The sequence below is a fragment of the Arachis ipaensis genome, chromosome B10 (assembly GCF_000816755.2).
Source record: "Arachis ipaensis cultivar K30076 chromosome B10, Araip1.1, whole genome shotgun sequence".
Taxonomy (NCBI): domain Eukaryota; kingdom Viridiplantae; phylum Streptophyta; class Magnoliopsida; order Fabales; family Fabaceae; genus Arachis; species Arachis ipaensis.
Window position 1 is genome coordinate 101,638,462 of NC_029794.2, and position 20,943 is coordinate 101,659,404.

The following is a 20,943-nucleotide window of genomic DNA, read 5'->3' on the forward strand; positions in this document are numbered from 1 at the left end:
TTACCCCTAATTTGTGTGAAAATCCTAGTATGAACAATGTGAAATGTGAATGAATTTAGATTGAATAGAGTTGATTGAAGCTTGGATTGGTGAGGAACTGATTGAAGCTTAGAGTGGCCAGAGAAAAGGTTTTAAGAGGTTGGGACCGCCGTCAACTAAGGTACGGGTTTTAGTTTCGGATAAGTGATATATAATGCTATGTCAAAACCTAAGCTTGTTGACTTTAAGATATTATTGGATTGATGTTGTTGATAATGATGGTTTAATATGAATGTGGTATTGGATGGTTATTGATTGTTGAATGAAAATGGTCGGAGGCCTTGATTGAGTGAGTTTCTAATACTTAGTATATATATTGATGAGTTGTGGTATGATTGTTATAATTGGAGTTTTTATGAGGAATATATATAATTGAATTTGCGGTAGATATTGTTGTTTATTTGGAAACTTTTTGTAAGAAATAAGATTAAGGTTGAGTGAGATTGAGAATTTGGAAGTGTTAAATTGGGTGCTTCTAAGGGGATAAAAGTTGTAGGACGGTTAAGGTGAGAATTGGGTATTGGTTACAAAAGAAAAGGATTTTAAGAAGGATTGTTTCGGATGTTGCACAAAATGTGTAATTTGGTAATTTTGGTCAACTTTGGAGGGCCATAACTTGGCACTCGGAATTTGGAAATGAATGAAATTTATCTTGAATTAAAACTGGGAATGTCTACTTTAAGACCGTTAGAGAATGAAAGAAAAACAATTTTTGTAGAAAACGGTATTGGTGTTTGACAATTGGTGGTTAAAACTGAATTATGCAGAATTGGTGACCAAACTAGGTTCCCTGCACACACACGATGTCTGCGTACTCATGCTTTTGGATTCTTGCGTATGCATGAATTCAACTTCCTACATATGCACTATGCCTGCGTACACATCATTCACACGCCCTCAAGGGACCGAGATAGGTTCCGTGTGTACGCACTGATGCCTAGGCATCTTTGGCTAGTTTCACAAGCCATTTTCTATAGTTTTTACTTGGTTTCATGCATTTTCTTGGTCAATAAGCAAGCATTTGGATGAGTAATTTATGCATGTCTTGATTCAATCAAACATTGTGAATTATAAATATTTTCATGAGATTGATGCAAGAATTACTTGATGCAATGAATGATGCATTACCTTGTAATTATGGCAAAGCTTTGATGCATTTGTTTGGTTTATGATAGGCAAGGAGAAGCAAAGGAGAAGCAGAGACTCTGGCGTTAGTGGCCAAGTTAGCCCACTAACACCATGGGAAGAAGTGCTGGCGTTAGTGGCCAATTTAGCCACTAACGCCAGTGCTAACATGCTCTATAAGAAGAAGCTGGCGTTAGTGGCCAAGTTAGTAATTCCCTACAATTCCTATTACTGATTCCCTTTTAATATACAGAGTATTTTATTAGTTACATGTCAACATAGTTTAGATCTCACAAATCCAACAACTTCTGATTCGTCTGACTAAGACCTGCAAGATAACTATAGCTTGCTTCAAACCACAATTCTCGTGGGATCGACCCTGACTCGCTCAGGTATTACTTGGACGACCCAGTGCACTTGCTAGTACAGCTGTACGAAGGTGTGGGGATTCGTGCACCAAGTTTTTGGTGCCGTTGCCGGGGATTGTTCGAATTTGGATAAACTGACGGATTGTTTTGCTCCCTAGATCAGGTAATTTTTATCTTATTTGAGTCTTTTAATTTTATTTTCTTCTTTTTCTTTTTTGAAAAAATTAAAACCTTTTTCAAAAATATTTTTATTTTCTTTATTTAATCTTTGTTCTTGATTTGAGTCTTTCTGTTTTTGTTCATGGTTAAATTTTCGTTTTCTTTAAGTCTTTCTTTCTAAAAATTTTTCAAAAAATATTTTCTTTGGTTAAACATTATGTCAAATCTTTAAGTTTGGTGTCTTCTCGTGTTTTTCTTTTAAATTTTTGAAAATTTTATTTTTGGTTTTCAAAAATTTTAAGTTTGGTGTCTTTTACATGTTCTTGTGTTCTTTGAATTTTTTAAGTCTTGTTCTTGGTATTCTTTTTAATCTTCAAAGTGTTCTTCTGTTTCTTTTTGTTTTGATCTTAAAATTTTTAAGTTTAGTGTTCCTTTATATTTTTCCCTCCAATTTTCGCACACTAGGTCCATTTAGATCTAAAAATTTTAAGTTTGGTGCCTTTTATGTGTTTTTCTCTTTCCTCAATAAATTCAAAAAAATCAAAAAATATCTTTTCTATCTTTAATTTAACCATATTTTCAAAAATTTCAATTAAAAATTCAGATTATAATTTCAAAATTTTTATCTTATCTTATTTTAGTTTTAAAAATCAAAATTCAAATCTTTTCAAAATCAAATCTTTTCAAAAATCATATCTTTTTCAAAATCTTATCTTATCTTATTTCAAATTTAAAATTTCAACTTTCAAAATTTAAAAATTTCAAATTTCAAAATTCAATTTCAAAATCCAAAATTTAAATTTCAAATTTCAATTTTTAAAATTAAACCTTTTCAAAAAAAAAATCTTTTTCAAATCTTTATCTTATCTTGTTGATTTTTTTCAAAATTCAAAACTTTAAAATTTCAAAATTTAAAATTTCAAATTCAAATTTCAAAATTCAAATTTCAATTTTAAATTTCAAAAATTTTAATTTTAATTTTCAAATTTTAAATTTTAAATTTTAAATTCAAATATTTTCTTAATTAATTACATATCTTCTCTCTCTTCTTTTTCAAAACTTCCTAACTAATTCTTCTCTCTTATTTTCAAAAATTATTTTCTTCTTCTCTCCCTTCTATTTTCGAATTTTATAATTTAATTTTCAATTTTTTTAAATTATTAATCTTAATTTTGAAATTAATTAATAAATAAAATAAAAATAAAAATATTTTAATTCTTATTTATCCTTTGTACTTCTATTTCTTCTTCTATTCCTTCTACCTTCATTCTTCTTTCTCTTCTTCTACCTTTCTTCATCATGAACCCAAATGGGAATGAAGAGTTCAGAAGAACTCTGGATCTTATACAAATCTCACTGCTGACTTTTACGGAAGAAGTATTAGCATACCTCACATCAGAGCAAGTAGCTTTGAACTCAACCCTCAATTACTCTAGTGCAGTAAAACTGCTAGTATTCTGGGCTTCCTCAGAAAAAGAACCTACAGAATTCCTAGCAGATTTTTTAAAGATTGCTGATACAGTACACAATGAGAGAGTAGACTAAGATGTCTACAGACTATTGCTCTTTCCTTTTGCTGTAAAGGACCAAGCAAAGAGGTGGTTGGATAACCAGCCTAAGGCTAGCTTGAAAACTTGGAAACAGTTAGTAGACAAGTTTTTAAATCAATACTTCCCTCCAAGAAAGATGACCCAGCTGAGGCTGGACATCCAAGGCTTCAAATAAGGAGATAGTGAATCTCTTTATGATGCCTGGGAGAGGTATAGGAGGATGCTAAGAAAATATCCCACTGAAATATTTTCAGAATGGGTACAGTTAGACATCTTCTACTATGGACTTTCAGACATGGCTAGAATGTCTTTGGACCACTCTGCTGGTGGTTCCATACACATGAGAAAGACCATTGGAGAGGCTCAAAAGCTTATTGAGACAGTTGCCACTAATCAACATCTGTATTCATTCTCTGAGACCTCTATAAAAGGAGAGGTTAAGGCAGTTTCTACTGAACCTAACCCTCCAGAACAGGATGGCCCATTGACTCAGCAACTGCACGCCCTTGCCCAGCAACTACTGGAACTGCAAGAGGTTTTGCGAGAAACTCATGCTTCTAACAGGAATATAGAAGCCCAGCTAAGTCAAACAAGGTAGCAGTTATCTAAGCAGATAACAGAGAAATGTCAGGCTATTCAACTGAGGAGTGGGAAATTATTAAACACCCAAACTCAGTACAACAAGAAAGAAAAGCTAACAGAGGAACATCAGACTGATGTCCAAGATATCTTTGAGGGCATTGAATGCCCAAAGAGGAATGTCATTGGCGTTCAACGCCAAGAAGGGGTATCCATCCCTGGCGTTCAACGCCCAATTGAGGACAACAACAAGGGAGTTGAATGCCCAAAAAGGAATAGTAGCCCTGGCGTTGAATTCCAGGAAGGGGGCAGCAATATGGCCGTTGAACACCCAAGCAAGGGAGGCCAGTCACATACTGATAACAACCCTCCTAAGCAAGCTAGTAACCCCCCTTCCAAGACACAAGGTACTCAGCCTTCATCAACCAAGATTGATGAGTACAAGGCCAAGTTACCATACCCTCAACGACTCCAGAAAGCAAAAAAGAATAGGCAATTTGCCAAATTCTTAAAAGCTTTTAAGAAACTGGAGATCAAAATCTCCTTTGCAGAGGCTCTTGAATAAATGCCTTCATATGCTAAGTTCATGAAGGAAATACTGAATAACAAGAGGGATTAGAAGGAAGTAAAGATAGTAGCTCTTACTAAGGAGTGCAATACAGTCATTCAGAGGAACCTTCCTTAGAAACATCAAAGACACCCTAACACTCTCCTCAGAGACACAGAAGTGAATCCAAGAGAAGAGTGTCTGGCCCTTATCATTGAGGCAGAGGCTGAATCTGGAGAGAATGGGGTGGCGTTGAACGCCAGTGAAAAACATATCACTGGGAATTCAATGCCCAGTCTGGCAGCAAGCCTGGCGCTGAACGCTAGTGAGGAGCCCCTCACGAGGCGTTCAACGCCCATCCTGGCAGCAGAGCTGGCATTAAATGCCATCCAGGGAGCATTGGCTGGGCATTCAATGCCCAAATAGGTAGGCATTCTGGCGTTGAACGCCATTGAGAAACCCTTCACTAGGCGTTCAACGCCTAACCAGCCAGGGAAGATGGCGTTAAACGCTAGCAAGGATACCCCTGCTGGGCGTTCAACACCCAAAAGGATAGAGGAACTGGCGTTTAATGCCAGTAAGGGTGCACAGCATGGGCGTTCAACGCCCAAAGAGCTAATAGAGCTGGCGTTGAACGCCAGTAAAAGCACACCTTCTGAGTGCTCAATTCCCACTCAAGAAACCCCTATCCATAACCAAAGGAAGCCAAGGCTCACATAAAGACCATAGAGGTTCCTTTGAATGTACTCCTGCAGTGTGAGAGTTCTGATGAATACTCATCCTCTGATGAGGATGAAAACACTAGGGAAGAGCAATTTTCTCGGTACCTAGGAGCTCTTATGAAGCTGAGTGCCAAGCTATTTGGTACAAAGCCTTTAGAGGAAGAACCTCTACTGCTTTTCAAAGAACTCCATGACCAAAGAACTCAATGCTTTGGTACAGCAGAAGCTACTTCAGAAGCTTTCATATCCTGGACGCTTCCTGATTCCTTGCACCATAGGCACTATGACCTTTGAGAAGGCTCTGTGTGACCTAGGGTCAAGTATCAACCTCATGCCACTCTCTGTGATGAAGAAGCTGGGAATCCAAGAGGCACAAGAAACAAGGATTACCTTGCATAAGGACTGGATGGTGTTTAAGGTTCTTGACCCTCCATTACCCACTGACAAGGGAGGCACTTGCATAAAGGATTCAGCATTCAAGCCTCTTCCCTTAAATAGAACTCATTCAATCCCTCCTAAGACAAAATGTAAGTTTGGTGTTGGATGTACACTATCAACCAAGGAGGAAGGCCCCAAAAAGAAGATAGCTAGGGGCTGGAAAAACAAAATTATCCCTCCTGAAGAATTTTCACCACGGAAGATGGTAATATTCACTTATCTCATCATGGTATTCACCATGGAAGAGAGGAGTGACAAAAAGGGACACCAGCATGTTGCTGCAAGTGCAACCCTGCCTCAGGCAGTGAACAAAATCCTGTCTCTTGAGCTTATTAAGCTATTCCATGAGAGCACAGGAAGGAAGCTCCCAGTAAGGAGTAAGGATTTATTCCTCTATGACTATCTTCCTCCTTAAAAGGAGTTGTCTATCAAGCTAATGACATTAAAGAAGCGCTTGTTAGGAGACAACCTAACCTTAATTAATTTTTTTTACTTTCCTTAATTTTATTTTTCTTTAAGTTATTTTTTGTAGGTTTAGCATCATATGCATCAATCAGAACAGAGACAGAAATGTTAAGCAGTGAAAACAGAACACTCCAGATGGAGTGTTACTGGCGTTGAACGCTAGCCAGGGAGCAGACCCTGGGCATTCAAACGCCAATGCAGAGGGAATGGAATCTGAATTTCCTAGCCTCTCAGGACCAGTGGGTCCCACAGAAGCTCCACCTACCCCACCTTCTACCCTATTCTTCCCCATTGTTCTTATTTGCTCGAGGACGAGCAAAACTCTTAAGTTTGGTGTTACAAAAGCTTTATTTTTTGACTTCTACCACTCCTAAGTATGGCACCAAAGACTGGTAAAATCTCAAGGAAGAGGAAGGGAAAGGCATTTGCCCCCACAAGAAGAGGATGGAGAAAACTAGAAAGCATGTACATGAGCCTGTGCAGCTGCCTCAACAAAAACAAAGGAATGACATTGAAGAGATCAAGAACCATATTGGATCCTCAAGGAGGAGCACTAGCCGCCACCATTAAAAGTAGATTCGTTCTCTTTTACTCCATTTCCCTTTTATTATTTTTCTATTTTCTGTTATCTGTTCTCTTGTTCTTGTTGCATGATCATTTGCATTGATGTATTAAGGATATAAAATGTTCCATATGTCTCTCACCTTGCTTAAAAAGAAACTTTTATTTGAAAAGAATTGAGAGATACATGAATTTCAAGTTTATAATAAGAATAGTTCAATTTTCTTGATGTGGTGGCATTGCTTTTGTTTTCTGAATGTATGAATAAACAGTGCATATTTGAAATTAAAATTAAGAATGTTGGCTCTTGAAAGAATGATGAAAAAAGTGAAGTATTATTGATAATCTGAAATATCCAAAAATTGATTCTTGAAGCAAGAAAAAGCAACAAAAAGAAAAAGAAAAAGCTTGCATGCGAAAATAAAAACAAAAAAATAGAAAGAAAAAAAAAGAAAAGCAAGCAGAAAAAGCCAATAGCTCTTTAAACCAAAAGGCAAGAGCAAAAAGCCAATAACTCTTTAAACCAAAAGGAAAGGGTAAAAGGATCCAAGGCTTTGAGCATCAGTGGATAGGAGGGCCTAAAGGAATAAAATCCTGGCCTAAGCGGCTTAAACAAGCTGTCCCTGACCATGTGCTTGTGGCGTGAAGGTGTCAAGTGAAAAGCTTGAGACTGAGCGGTTGAAGTCATGATTCAAAGTAAAAAGATTGTGCTTAAGAACTCTGGATACCTCTATCTGGGGATTCTAGCAAAGCTGAATTACAATTTGAAAAGGTTCACCCAATTAAAGTGTCTGTGGCATTTATGTATCCAGTTGTAATACTGGAAAACAAAGTGCTTAGGGTCACCGACAAGACTCTGAAAGCTATGTTCAAGAATAAAAAAGAACTGAACTAGGAGAGTCAAAAATATCATCTGGATTCTAAGTTCCTAAAGATGCCAACTATTCTAAGTTTTAATGGATAGTGAGATGCCAAAATTATTCAGAAGCAAAAAGCTATTAAGTCCCGCTCATCAAGTTGTAACTAAGCTTCATTGGAAACTAAGAAATTTATTGTATCTTAATTTTCTTTTTATCCTACTGTGTTTTTAGGTTGTTGGGGACAAGCAACTGTTTAAGTTTGGTGTTGTGATGAGCGGATATTTTATACGCTTTTTGGCATCATTTTCATATAGTTTTTAGTATGTTTTGTTTAGTTTTTATTAAGTTTTTATAGGTTTTAGTGTTTAATTCACATTTTTGGATTCTACTTTGATTTTTTGTGTTTTTGTGCAATTTCAGGTAATTTCTGGCAAAAATTGAGAAGTTGGAGCAAAAGTCTGATTCAGAGACAAAGCATTGCAGATGCTGTCTGGATCTGACCTCCTTTCACTGGAAAGAGCTTTTCTAGAGCTACAGAGGATTAAATGGAAAGTTCTCAATGGCTATTGAAAGCTAACTTCCAGAGCTTTCCAACAATGTAGAAGTGGCTTTGGAAATCTGACTTCTAGAGCTTTCTAGAAATATATAATAGTTCATTCTTTACTTCAGATTAGAAGGCCCAAAACTGGCGTTCAACGCCAGCCTCCTGCCCCCTTCCAGGCATCCAGCACCCAAGGAGAAGAGACAAACATCCAAATGCCCAAAGAGGACCCCCTAGCCAGTGTTCAACATCCTAGAGGCCTCATAGCACGTGGATCTCAGCAAAGCTCAGCCCAAACACTCAGCAAATGGGCCTCAGAAGTGGATTTTAGCACGAAAACGACTGTTTTACCCTTACTAGTCATTTGTTTAGTATTTAAGGGACTAGATTCATGTTATTCGTACACTTTTTACCATCATACACATTATTTTCATTTACCACCATTGTATTTTCTCTCAGTATGAGTTTCTAAACCTCCTAGGTTGAGGGGAGGAGTCCTGTTGAGTCCTATGAATTAATAAAAGTATTATTGTTTCTTTTTCGATCCATGTTTGATTTATTTCTAAGATGCATACTCGTTCTTCAACATGGTAAATAGGATGATCAGTGACAATCAGCTCTGTTCATCATACTAGGACCACGTGCCTAACAATCACCCGTGTCTACTTGGGTTCGTGTGAATATGTGGCTGGAAAGCACGAACCGTCAACTTGATTATGCATCTCTCAGACGGCTAATCCACGACTTTCTTGGGAACTTCTTGAGACATCAGTTCAGTCGATTTCTGAGGAGATTGGGGTCTCTGTGGTATAGGCTAGAATCCCAAGAAGCATCATTCTCTGATCCGGAAGATTCGACCTCGCCTGTCGCATTTTGAGTAGGATTGGCAAGAGAATGAGCTGCTAGAACTTCACCCTCCGTCAGATTGGATGACCACGAACAATGGAGTTTGATCTGGAGCAGAGGAGATCAATGACCACGGGCAATGGCATTGATCACATACAGCCTATCATAGAAGAAATCACTCACAAGCAAAGAAGACAGTAACTACCAAAGTTAATTCAGAAAGATAAAGCAACTCCAATCCTCAACTACATTCCTATTACTGATTCCCTTCTAATATACAGAGTATTTTATTAGTTACATGTCAACATAGTTTAGATCTCACAAATCCAACAACTTCTGATTCACCTTACTAAGACCTGCAAGATAACCATAGCTTGCTTCAAACCACAATTCTCGTGGGATCGACCCTGACTCGCTCAGGTATTACTTGGACGACTCAGTGCACTTGCTAGTACAGCTGTACGAAGGTGTGGGAATTCATGCACCATGCTTCGGAGGACCCTAATCAACACCTATCCATTTTTCTGAGGATATGTGACACTGTTAAGACTAATGAAGTACACCCAGACATCTATAATTTACTCCTGTTTCCCTTCTCTCTAAAGGACAAAGCAACTCAGTGGTTGGAAACCTTCCCAAAAGAGAGTATCACAAATTGGGATGACTTGCTTAACAAATTCTTGGTCAAGTTCTACCCCCTCAAAGAATTATCAAGCTCAAGACTGAAGTGCAAACTTTCAGACAATTAGAGGGAGAATCTTTATATGAGGCATGGGAGAGGTATAAGGCACTGATCTAAAGATGTCCTTCGAATATGTTTAGTGAATGGGTGAAGCTTCAGAATTTCTATGAAGGTCTCTCTATGAAAGCAAGAAAGGCACTGGATTATTCTTCGGGAGGGTCACTTCAAATGATGAAAACTCCAGAGGAGGCACATGATCTCATTGACATGATGGCTAACAATCAGTATTTTTACTCCTCGAAGAGACAAGAAACTCCAAAGAGAGGTGTATATGAGCTTGAGGGTGTCGATGCTATCATGGCCCAGAATAAGCTAATGCATCATCAAATTCAGCAGCAGATGGAAATGATGGTAAAAAGGATGTATGGACTGCAATTGGCTGCAATTAGCACAACAAACCAAGCTCCAAATGTATGGGGCCAAAATGAAGAAAGCTTTGAGGCATACAACAATGAGTAGCAGCCTGAGCAAGTCCAGTATATGCACAACACAAGTTCTCCCCACAATGATTTCCATGGGGAAATATACAATTCCTCATGGAGGAACCATCCCAACTTAAGGTGGGGAGACAATCAGAACCAATGGCAAAAGAACTCCAATCCCAATAACTTTCGCAACACAAGCAACCAAAACCATCATACCACTAACAACAACCCAAACAAAAAACCATAAAATAATTTTTCTACACCCACATTCTACCCACAAAATAACCCCTCAAATAACCAAAACAACTTTTACCAACCATCAACATCCCACACACAATCCCAACCACATTAAGAGTCTCAAAGGATCTCTAATCTAGCAATTATGATGGAAAATCTCATGAAGAATCAAGAGATGGCAAGCAAGAACTATGAAGCATCAATGAGAAACCTTGAAAGACAAATAGGACAACTATCCAAGCAGCCTGCTGAGAGGCCAATCAATGCCTTCCCAAGTGACACCATCCCAAATCCAAACAAGGAGTGTAAGGCCATACAACTTAAGAGTGGTAAAACATTGGGAAAGAACAAGGTTGATAGCAAGGAAGAGATAGAGATTGAGGAAAATGATAAGGTGGATCCCCAAGAAGGATAATGAATCACAAGCTCCAAGAAAAGGCAAGCAAATCTCAGAATCACAAACACAAGAGAAGAAAGAGGAAGTGAAACCATATGTTCCTCAATTACCTTACCCTCAGAGATTGCATAAGGAGATGAAGGATCAACAATTTCCTAAGTTCTTAGAGATTTTCAAGAAATTGGAGATCAACATTCCACTCGCTGAAGCCTTAGAACAAATGCTACTTTATCCAAAGTTTCTCAAGGAACTCATCACCAAGAAAAGGAGCTGGAAAGAGAATGAAACTGTGATCCTCACCAAGGAATGCAGTGTTGTGATCCAAAAAGGTTTGCCACCCAAACTTAAGGACCCAAGGAGTTTCCTCATATCATGTACCATTGGTAACGTGACAATAGAGAGAGCTCTCTGTGACCTGGGTGCCAGCATAAATCTTATGCCCCTCTCCATGATGAAAAAGTTACTCATAGAAGAGGTTAAACCCACAAGGATGTCACTACAGCTTGCTGATAGATCCCTTAAGACACCTAATAGAGTCCCTGCTGACTTTGTGATCCTAGATATGGAAGAGGAGGGACATAACTCAATTATCCTGGGAAGACCTTTTCTAGCCATAGCAAGAGCCATCATTGATGTAGAGAAAGAGAAAATTATTCTGAGGGTACATGATGAACAGATAATCCTCAATGTTTTCAAAGCAATACAGTACCCTGCTAAAAAAAAAATTGTATGAGGATTGAGGATGAAGACCCAAGCTGGAAGGAGAAGCCCAAGGAGTCATCTCTAAAACTCATAAGCTCATCCTTAGGGGAGAAGAACGAAAATAGAGAAAGGCAGAAGGTTCAAGAAGTCAGAGAAGCTAAAGAAGAACTACAAGCAAAGACCCCAGAGGTGACAACTAAGAAGAAAGCTCCTGATATTGAGCCTGCTAAGAAGAAAGAATCATCAAAAAAGGGGAAGAACAGCAAGAAAAGGGTGCCTAAAGGATAGAAGAATAAGAACATTCCAACTGAAGGATTTTCACCAGGAGACAAAGTGAGGCTAATCTATCAACAAATGAAAACATCTCCATACTTTGCTGGATATTATACTGTGAGCAAGATCCTTTCACTGGAACACATAGAAATCATCAAACAAGACACCGGAAGGAAGCTCACAGTGAGAAGAGACAAATTGTGGCACTATGATTATCAACCTCCTTAACAGAGGACAACCGTCAAGCTAGTGACGATAAAAGAGCGCTTCATGGGAGGCAACCCATGCTCTATATCGTTTTGAGTTTATGCTTTGATAGTAGATAATAAGGTAATCCTCATGATGATTAAAAATCAAATAAAAAGTGACAAGGATTTAATTGAATTCTTGCGTGAAACATATAGTGGACAACAAATTTGGTGTGCAAGACACCTAGGATGATACATAAGGTTCATAATATGTATATCTTTGGAGTTTAATCAATTTCCTTACACCACATGACCAAACACTAAGTTTGGTGTCCACAAATGTTACATGCATACTTATCAAGGAGTCACGTTGGTTTTAATTCATGAGGAATACTTAGTTTTTTTTTTTTATTATTTGGTCAATTAATAAAATTTAAAAGTTAGTTGCTACATTTTATTTTTTCTGCCACTAATTTGATGCATTTTTGTTTTTTGTTTTGAATAGGGATATGGAGGAAGAGATTGATGGAAATGACAATTCAAGGAAGGGGCTCGGCTACTTTACAACAAGGGCTAGTCACATGTACTTGAAAATTGCTCCTTGGAAAGCACCACCTTGCATACATTGGTTAGTTAGGTGTGTCATAAGATCACCTTGAAGACCGAACCTACCAACCTCATAAAGAAGTAATCCTTGTCCCCACTCCACTTTGCATGCACACCCTTCATTTCCACCATATGAAATGAATCCATACCATCCATTCCTTCGCTACCTTTCATTATAAATAACCTCCATTTGGTTCGGACCTCACCTTTAAAGAACCACTTTCTTATTTTCACACTTCACTTCTTGTATTTCTTTGATTCCAAGTCTCGTCCTTATACTTCTTCATTCAGCCACCCTTCACTTCTTGTTTTCACTCAAAACAATCATTTATCTTCATTCTCAAGCTACACTCTCACTCTCCCTTATACGAGCTATACTTGCCACTCTTCCCTATCTTTTCTTTCTCTCCCATTCGGCCACCTTGAAGCAAACCAATGGCATCATCAAGCTCAAAAAGAAGAAAGGAAAAGGAACCTGTAGAGGAAATTCCTTTTGACAATTGGAAGTTTAAGTCTGTGTTTTATGAAATACAACTCGAGTGGATGGAACCAAAAGAGATATTGTCCGAGTTAGCCTTCTAACTTCCGGATGATGAATGCCATGAGATAAAGGAGAAGATTGAAAGGAGGAGATGGAAACTTCTCACCAATTCGCTCACACGAGTAAATACAACTCTTGTCAGGGAGTTTTATGCTAATGTGGTGAGGGAAGACCCAAAAAATGATACTTTTTATAAGAGCTACGTAAGAGGGGTAGAAGTTGATTTTAGCCCGAAAACTATCATGAGGGTTCTCAAGCTTAGATCAACACCATTTGAAGAAGCTAGCTATCACACAAGAGTGAGTGGTGACCCCGACTGTGAACAAATCATTAATGACATTTGTGTTATAGGGGCTGATTGGGTAAGGAACTCAAAGAGAATGCCAAGGTTCATTAGACGAGGGGACCTTATTCCGAAAGCTAAAGGATGGTTCGAGCTTGTAAGGAGATCCATTCTCTCTACTGCAAACAATTTGGAGGTCAATGTCATGAGAGCGACCATGATTCATTGTATAATGACGAGAGGGGAAATAAGAGTTCATGAGATCATAGCAAAGGATATTCAAGAGACAGCAGAGAAGTGATCTGGATGCTTGGCTTTACTATCCTAGAACCATCCTACGCTTATGCAAGAAAGCTAAGGTGGTGTTTGAGGATCAAGACCCAAAATGGGTGTCTGTTGGCAAGCCAATCACTCCTCAAAGGATGGCATATGTCACAGCTGCTCAAAATTAGAGAAGGCCTCAAAGAAAGAAGAGAGTGGAACAACAAGAAGTGGAACATCAAGAAAGAGAGCAACAAGAGGAAGAACAAGCCCCAGCCACCGTGGATATGAGCCAAATCCAAGAAGCCATTGATGGTCTATCAAGGCAATATTTGGAAAGCCAAGAACAACAGAGGAACTTCCAACTCCAGCTAATGGATCAGCAAAGGGGATTCCAATCCCAAATGATGGATCAACAAAGGGAGCTACACATGCAACTCATGGAGCAACAAAGAGAGCATTACTCCCAACTATGTGAGTCCATCCATCAAGTGGCCGAAAAGTAGATCCATCAAGAAAAGCGCATTCATGAGCTCAATCAACACCAGAATTTTCACATGAAGACTTTTAATGAGTACAGGGTTCTCAATGAAGGGAGGCATTTAGACAGGGTCGAGTACGACATGAGTACTCAAGCTAGACTTAACTATTTAGTTGGCTATCTGCCTCATTTGTACCAGGGAATCCAAAAGTATAATGACATTTTTGAAAGGCTGGAATCAAGAGAAATAGAAAGAGCAAGATGCAATGAAGCTAAACTGAAGAAAAAGATGGAGAATGCTGGCTTTTGAAAGAGGCTGGTGGGAAAGCAGAAGGAGAAAGGAGGTGCAAGCAGCCAACAGGAGGGAGATCAAGAAAAAGAGAAGAAGAAGGGAAAGCAAGCCAAGGAGTAAAAGGTGGTGCAGCTTCCTTTTCATCAAGTTAAATATGGAATTACATGTATGAAACAGAACATGCCTCCACATCTAGTGCATGAGTCTATTTTTAAGTCATTTGTATTCTGTTTGTCTTTATGTTTATCTTGGCTTGCTAGTTTAAGTGCCTATATCATTTCATCTAGCTTGGATTATATGCTTTGTTCCTTATGCTTCAATAAAAGAAAATGTTATGAAACAGAGAAAGATTAAAAGTCCAATTTATTAGAAAATAGAATAAAAATCCCAAGGTTATGTGGTGGTACATGCTTGAGTACTTAGTAAGTTCACAAATAAAATGGAAGGGTAGAGTGATCCCTTAAGTATAGGCTTAGTGTGCATTGTATGAAACCTTTGTGAACAAAAGATCCTTGCAAAAAGAAAGAAACAGAAAAAAAGAGAGAAGCTGCCGTTAGTGGCCAAGTTAGCTTACTAACGCCAGTGCTAACGTTGGCAATAAAGAAAGAAGAAAACAATGAATAAGCTAGGCACCAATAGCATGACCCTAAAGAAATATGCCTGTGATGCTTTTGTACTAGGATATGCTTGGATGATTAGCTTCTAAGGAGTGCTTCATCACTTGATAACTTGCGTTAACTTACCCGAGATTATCAACCAAAAGTCCATTGTCAAGAGCAACCTTGCTACAAAGCATTTAGTAACCCAAAGAGGTGCTGGGCATCAATGTCTCAAGGATTTGATTGCAAGTAAAGTGCCTGTGGTGTATGAATTTTCTATAGTTTTTACTTGGTTTCATGTATTTTCTTGGTCAATGAGCAAGCATTTGAATGAGTAATGTATGCACGTCTTGATTCAATCAAACATTGTGAATTATAAACATTTTCATGAGATTGATTCAAGAATTACTTGATGCAATGAATGATGCATTACCTTGTGATTATGGCAAAGTTTTGATGCATTTGTTTGGTTGATGATAGGCAAGGAGAAGCAAAGGAGAAGCAAAGGAGAAGCAGAGAAGAAGCTGAGGCTGTGGCGTTAGTGGCCAAGTTAGCCCACTAATGCCATGGTTAACGTTGGCTCTAGGAAGAAGTGCTGGCGTTAGTGGCCAAGTTAGCCACTAACGCCAGTGCTAACGTGCTCTATAAGAAGAAGCTGGCATTAGTGGCTAAGTTAGCCCACTAACGCCAGTGCTAACACTGCCAAGAAAGAGGAAGAAGCTGGCGTTAGTGGCCAAGTTACCTCACTAACGCCAGCACCAACGTGACTCAAGGAAGAAAGCAACGTTAGTGACCAAAGTTAGCTCACTAATGTTAGCACACTAACGTCTTCGATCATTGCACAAAGTTGAGGCTGGAAGATTTGGCTAGTGTGCGTACGCACGGAGCAGTGTGCGTACGTGATGAGCAGATATTTTATACGCTTTTTGGCATCACTTTTATATAGTTTTTAGTAGTTTTTATTAAATTTTTATAGGTTTTAGAGTTAAATTCACATTTTTGGATTCTACTATGAGTTTTTGTGTTTTGGACAATTTCAGGTATTTTCTTGCTGAAATTGAGGAGCTGGAGCAGAAGTCTGATTCAGAGACAGAGAAAGCACTGCAGATGTTGTCCAGATCTGACCTACCTTCATTCGTAAGAGCTTATCTGGAGCTACAGAAGTCCAAATGGAGCGTGATAATGACCAAATTGCGTAATTTTGGATTTTCACACTAAGAATAGGATTGACGTTGCAAGTATAGTCCAAACCCAACAATTGATCATCAATCAAATGTTATCACAATTCAAACCAAATATATTAACCGAGAGTATTGAACTTTCGGATCGTCTTCCCTAGGAGTTGCAATGAAATGTACAATTATTGGCTATGAGAGGAAATGGGAATTGGATGACAAGATATGCAAGAAATATAAATAGCAAGAAATTAAATGATCATGCAAGGAATTAAAGGAAAGCAATTAAAGGCAATGAAAATGGAAATTAAATACTAAAAAGAGCTCTTGGTGGGAATTGGGGAATTAAGGATTTCTATCCTAGTTATAGACCACAAACATGGCAATTGTGTGGAATTAATCCCAATTAGTCAATCCTACTTGAGAATTAGTCAAAAGGGCATAATTGTTTCCAATCCCTAAGTCCTAAGTCAACACTAGTGGGTCACTTAGAGTCAAGGAAAATCAAACCAATTAACAATCCTCATACAATGCGGAATGGACATCCACAACTCAATTCCACTCAAACACCTAATTTCCCAACCAAGAGTGTGAAAGGCTAACCATGCAAGAAATTAAACATCAAAGCAATTAAAGTCAAAGCAAGGGAAATTAAAATGCAAGAAACCTCTTGGCATGTGATTGAGAGCTAAGGTTACCTATCCTAGCCATTGACCACAAACACATGATGATTATGAAGAGTTAATCCTACTTAGTCAACCTTACATCGAAGATAAGTCAAATAGGCATAGTTGATTGTAATCCATAAGTCCTATGTCAACACTAAGGGTCACATAGAGTCAATGGAGACCAAATCAATTAACTACTCTAATGTATCAAACAAGAATGGACATCAATGACTTAAGAATCACCAAAGTCATCAATTCCAAGATAAGAGTGTAGAAAAACTAAGTGAAAACTAAGCCAAGTATTTTATCAAACACTTGGTGTGCATGAGAATAAAATAATATTAAATTACATTAAAATAAAATCTAAAATACCAAAAGCAAGAAAATGACAATAACAACTAAAGAAAGCAAGAAATGAACATAAAACATAAATTGCATTAATTAAAACTCAAACTGACAAGAGTGTTCATAAACATAAAAGAACAAAAGAAATGAAATAACAAAATAGAAGGAAAGAATAAAGATGCAATAACAATAAATGACAAGGAAAAGTAAATGAAAGCAATAATTAAAAGTAGAAATTACAAGAAATTAAACTAAAAACCCTAGGTTCTAGAGAGAAGGGGGAGCTTCTCTCTCTAGAAAATGAACTACATGACTAAAATCTAACCCTAATTACTCTCCCCTTCTCCAAGCTTCAATTCAGCATGAAATAGCCTTAGAAACATGTTGGATTTGGGTCCTGGAGGCCCAGAAATCGCACCCAGCGATTTGCATTAATGAGGTCACGTACTGGCTGTGACGCGTACGCGTGGGTCACGCGTACGCGTCGTTTGGCAAAATATACTCCCACGCGTACGCGTCGTTTAGCGAAATACACTCCCACGTGTACGCGTGAGTCACGCGTACCCGTCGCCAAGCTCGCGCGCCTGTGCGTACGCACGCATCACTATGCGCACGCACGGAAGCTGAATCTTCCAAAACTTCATTTCTTCATGCTTTCTCCCTTTTTGTATGCTTTTCCATCACTTCTTCCATCCATATTAGCCTTGTAGATCTGAAATCACTCATCAAATACATCAAGGCATCGAATAGAATAAAAGTGGAATAAAATTGATTAAATTAAGCACAAAATAGCATGTTTTCACAATTAGGCTCAATTTAGGGAGAAAACACAAAAGCATGCTATTTAGATGAATAAATGTGGGTTTATGTGATGAAATCCACTCAAATCAAACCAAGATATATCGTCAAATATGGATTCATCAATTCTCCCACACTTAAACAATAGCATGTGTTCATGCTAATCACAATCAAGGAGAAAGGTAAAGGGGAGGTAACTTATTAAATGCAACTACTTAAATGCATGAAACTGTACTAAGTACTATCTATCTATATCTATACTATGGTTCTTATTGAGTTTGGCAAAAACAAACAAGAGAATCTCAATCAATCCAAAGCAGAAACTTAGGGCCAAGACAAGAAATCAATGCAATATGATCAAAGTCCAAAAATTGGATTTGAAAATTTCAAAAATTACTTTCAACAACATGCAAAAAGACACAATATAAGAGACGGAATCATAGAATTGAGTGATTGAACCCCTCACTGGATGTGTATACACTCTAGTCGCTCAGTGTTTAGGGCTTAATCACTCAATCCTCCTTTAATCATGTTTTTCAAATATTTGCAAGTCATCTAACAATCAACCAACATTTGATGTATGAATGCAAATATCATTAGGTCTTTTGTGGGTTGTAATGGGGCTAGGGTAAGGATAGGATTAATATGGTTAAGTGGACTATTAGATTGGATCTTTGATTAGCTCAAGTATCTCACCTAATCCTATATCATCCTATGTACACAAAAGAAAACAACTTAACTTCCCATTCCTTCCTTTTCACACATTCACTCATGCATCCTTTTTCCAATTCACACACACATGAATCCTTTATTTACATTCTTATTGTCATTTCTTTTCTTTTCTTTTTCTTTTTCTTCTTTTTTTTTAAACAAAGCATGTACACCAAAATTTTTTCTTTTATCATATAAGAGAGATGCATAGGTTTTAAGTAATGAATGCATGAGTGTTTACCCATTTTTTTTCCAAAATTTCACAATGAAAATCCAAAGACAACTAGCTACCAATGTTTCCCCCAAATTCTCCCCACACTTAAATAACACACACACTCAAACTCAAGCTAATCAAAGATACAATTAATGGACAATATTGGTTCTTCGCTTAGGGCAAAAGATGTGCTTAAAACTAGAACAAAAGGGGAATTAAAAGGCTCAAAAGTGGTTTACAAAGGTAGATGTAAGGGTTGGCCATATGAGTTAGTGAGTTTAATCAAAAATGGCCTCAATCATACTAAATGCACTCAAAATAACAAATATAGGACAAAAAGATTAAAGCAAATCTAATATTACAATCATAAAAGGAGTTTATCACACAAGAACAAAATTTGTGGTTGAAAATGTGCAACCATCCGTTAAAGCTCAAATCTCACTAGTATTTTGTTCAAGCTCTTTTCTATGTTCCATAACAAAGAATACTTCAAGCAAGTTCAAAAACAAGTTTTCAAATCTAATCAATGGAACGCCCTAGAAGGGATTTCTTAAAAATTCTTTGTTATTTTACCAAACTTATTTACTCTACCATGCAAATAAAAATGCAAATATTTACTATTATAATAGTATAAGCACTAAAGAAATATATACAAACAAACCAAACAAAATGCAAATAAGGGCAAAAAAATTGAAAAAATTGAAGAAAAAGAACAAAAAAAATGTTGCAAAGTGTCTAAGAAAAGAAATTTACCCCCCCTTGAAGTTAGCGATCCTCCCCTACACTTAAATAATGCACGATCTTCCATGCATACACATGATCCGGGGGATGAAGGACTATGAGGCTCCACCTTCAGCTGGTGGGCTCCGGGGGCTCCGGGTTGATATATAAACAAATAAACAACAATTAAGGAGAAGTAAGTTGTATGAGGGGTGATGAAAGGCAATGTGTGTATTCTAAATGCGCGCACAATTTAGAACACAAACATTGGTCGGTTAAAAAGGTAACCACATAAGCCAAAGAAATAGCATGTTCCTCAATGAAGTAGTCCTAGGTTGCAAATGAAGAATAAGCAAAAATTGAGGCACAAGTAACCCTAGGTAACCACAAAAGTGAATAAAATATATTGGATAGTGAGATTGTGCAAGTGAAAGTGCAAAGTGAATAGAAAATGGCACAATCAACAATAACCAATTCCATGATGAAAAGAGACTACTTATTCATCCTTACGAATAATGAAATAATCACATGTATAAGGTGCTTGTTACAAAAAGTGGTAAGTCTTGATAAGAATCAAGTCAAGTCAACTAAAAAAAAATGCAAAGCATTAACAAGGAACAAATACCTTGTTATGTGATTATATTCACTTAAGAACCATGATGACTAAGTAGCTCAACTCAATTCACTAAAGTAAAAGTGCACAATTCAAAATGCCCAATAAGGATATAGTCTAATGCATATGGTAGCTACAACATATGAATCAAACTCACAATTCATTTAGGCAATCAAACAAGGCTTAATACTCAGTGCACATATTCATCAAACTTGAAACCAAAATTCAAGCAAGAAGCAACCCAATCAACATCAATCAAATACTTGCAATTTATTTAATTAACAAGTATCTAAACAAAAACTAATGCAATTATTAAAATGAAAAATGAAATGTAAACAAAACTAACAAGAACAAGCATAACATAGGGTGAAAGGGGCAGAAGAGAGGGGAAGAGAAAAGAAGAGAGGAGATAGAGAGAAGAGAAGAGAAGAAAGGTGTGAAACAGGGGAGGGACCCACGCGTACGCATTGGTGACGCGTGCGCGTGGTTATTGCGAAAATAAGGATCGACGCATACGCATGAGGAACGCGTACACGTGGAAGAGCGAAAATGCAAAGTGACGCACACGCGTCAGGCACGCGTACACGTCGGTAGGCAAAAATGTAAAGTTGTGCGTTCGCACTATGCATGCAAACGCCGCGAACAGAAGCCTTATTTTGATGTGTGCGTGGGCACAAACCTGTGCGCACGCACAGAGAGGCAAAAAAAATTTTTTAAAGGGAAAGGATCATGTGTGCGTGCGCACACAGGTCCGTGCCATGCACAAAAGTAAAAAGGGTAGGGGTTCATGTGCACAGGATGTGCCAACACTGCGGACAGAGGGCAAAATCATGCGTGTGCGGGCGCACAGGTCGGTGCGCACGCACAGGAAG

The 20,943-nt window shown here is 37.8% G+C and overlaps 1 protein-coding gene and 1 long non-coding RNA gene across 2 annotated transcripts in view; both read left to right on the forward strand.

Moving 5' to 3' along the window:
- Positions 1-993, forward strand: part of LOC110268193 — a 1,469-nt gene extending 476 nt beyond the window's left edge. The window contains exons 2-3 of the long non-coding RNA XR_002356306.1: positions 69-160; positions 807-993. This is a non-coding gene — a long non-coding RNA (uncharacterized LOC110268193). The remainder of the gene's footprint in view (positions 1-68; positions 161-806) is intronic.
- Positions 10,738-11,334, forward strand: LOC107621040. The gene has a single exon (XM_016323087.1). It carries the CDS (start codon positions 10,738-10,740, stop codon positions 11,332-11,334), a length of 597 nt encoding a protein of 198 aa, XP_016178573.1.

Coding starts and splice junctions, on each gene's coding strand:
- LOC107621040 (XM_016323087.1), top strand. CDS start 10,738: ATGAAGGATCAACAATTTCCTAAGTTCTTAGAGATTTTCAAGAAATTG.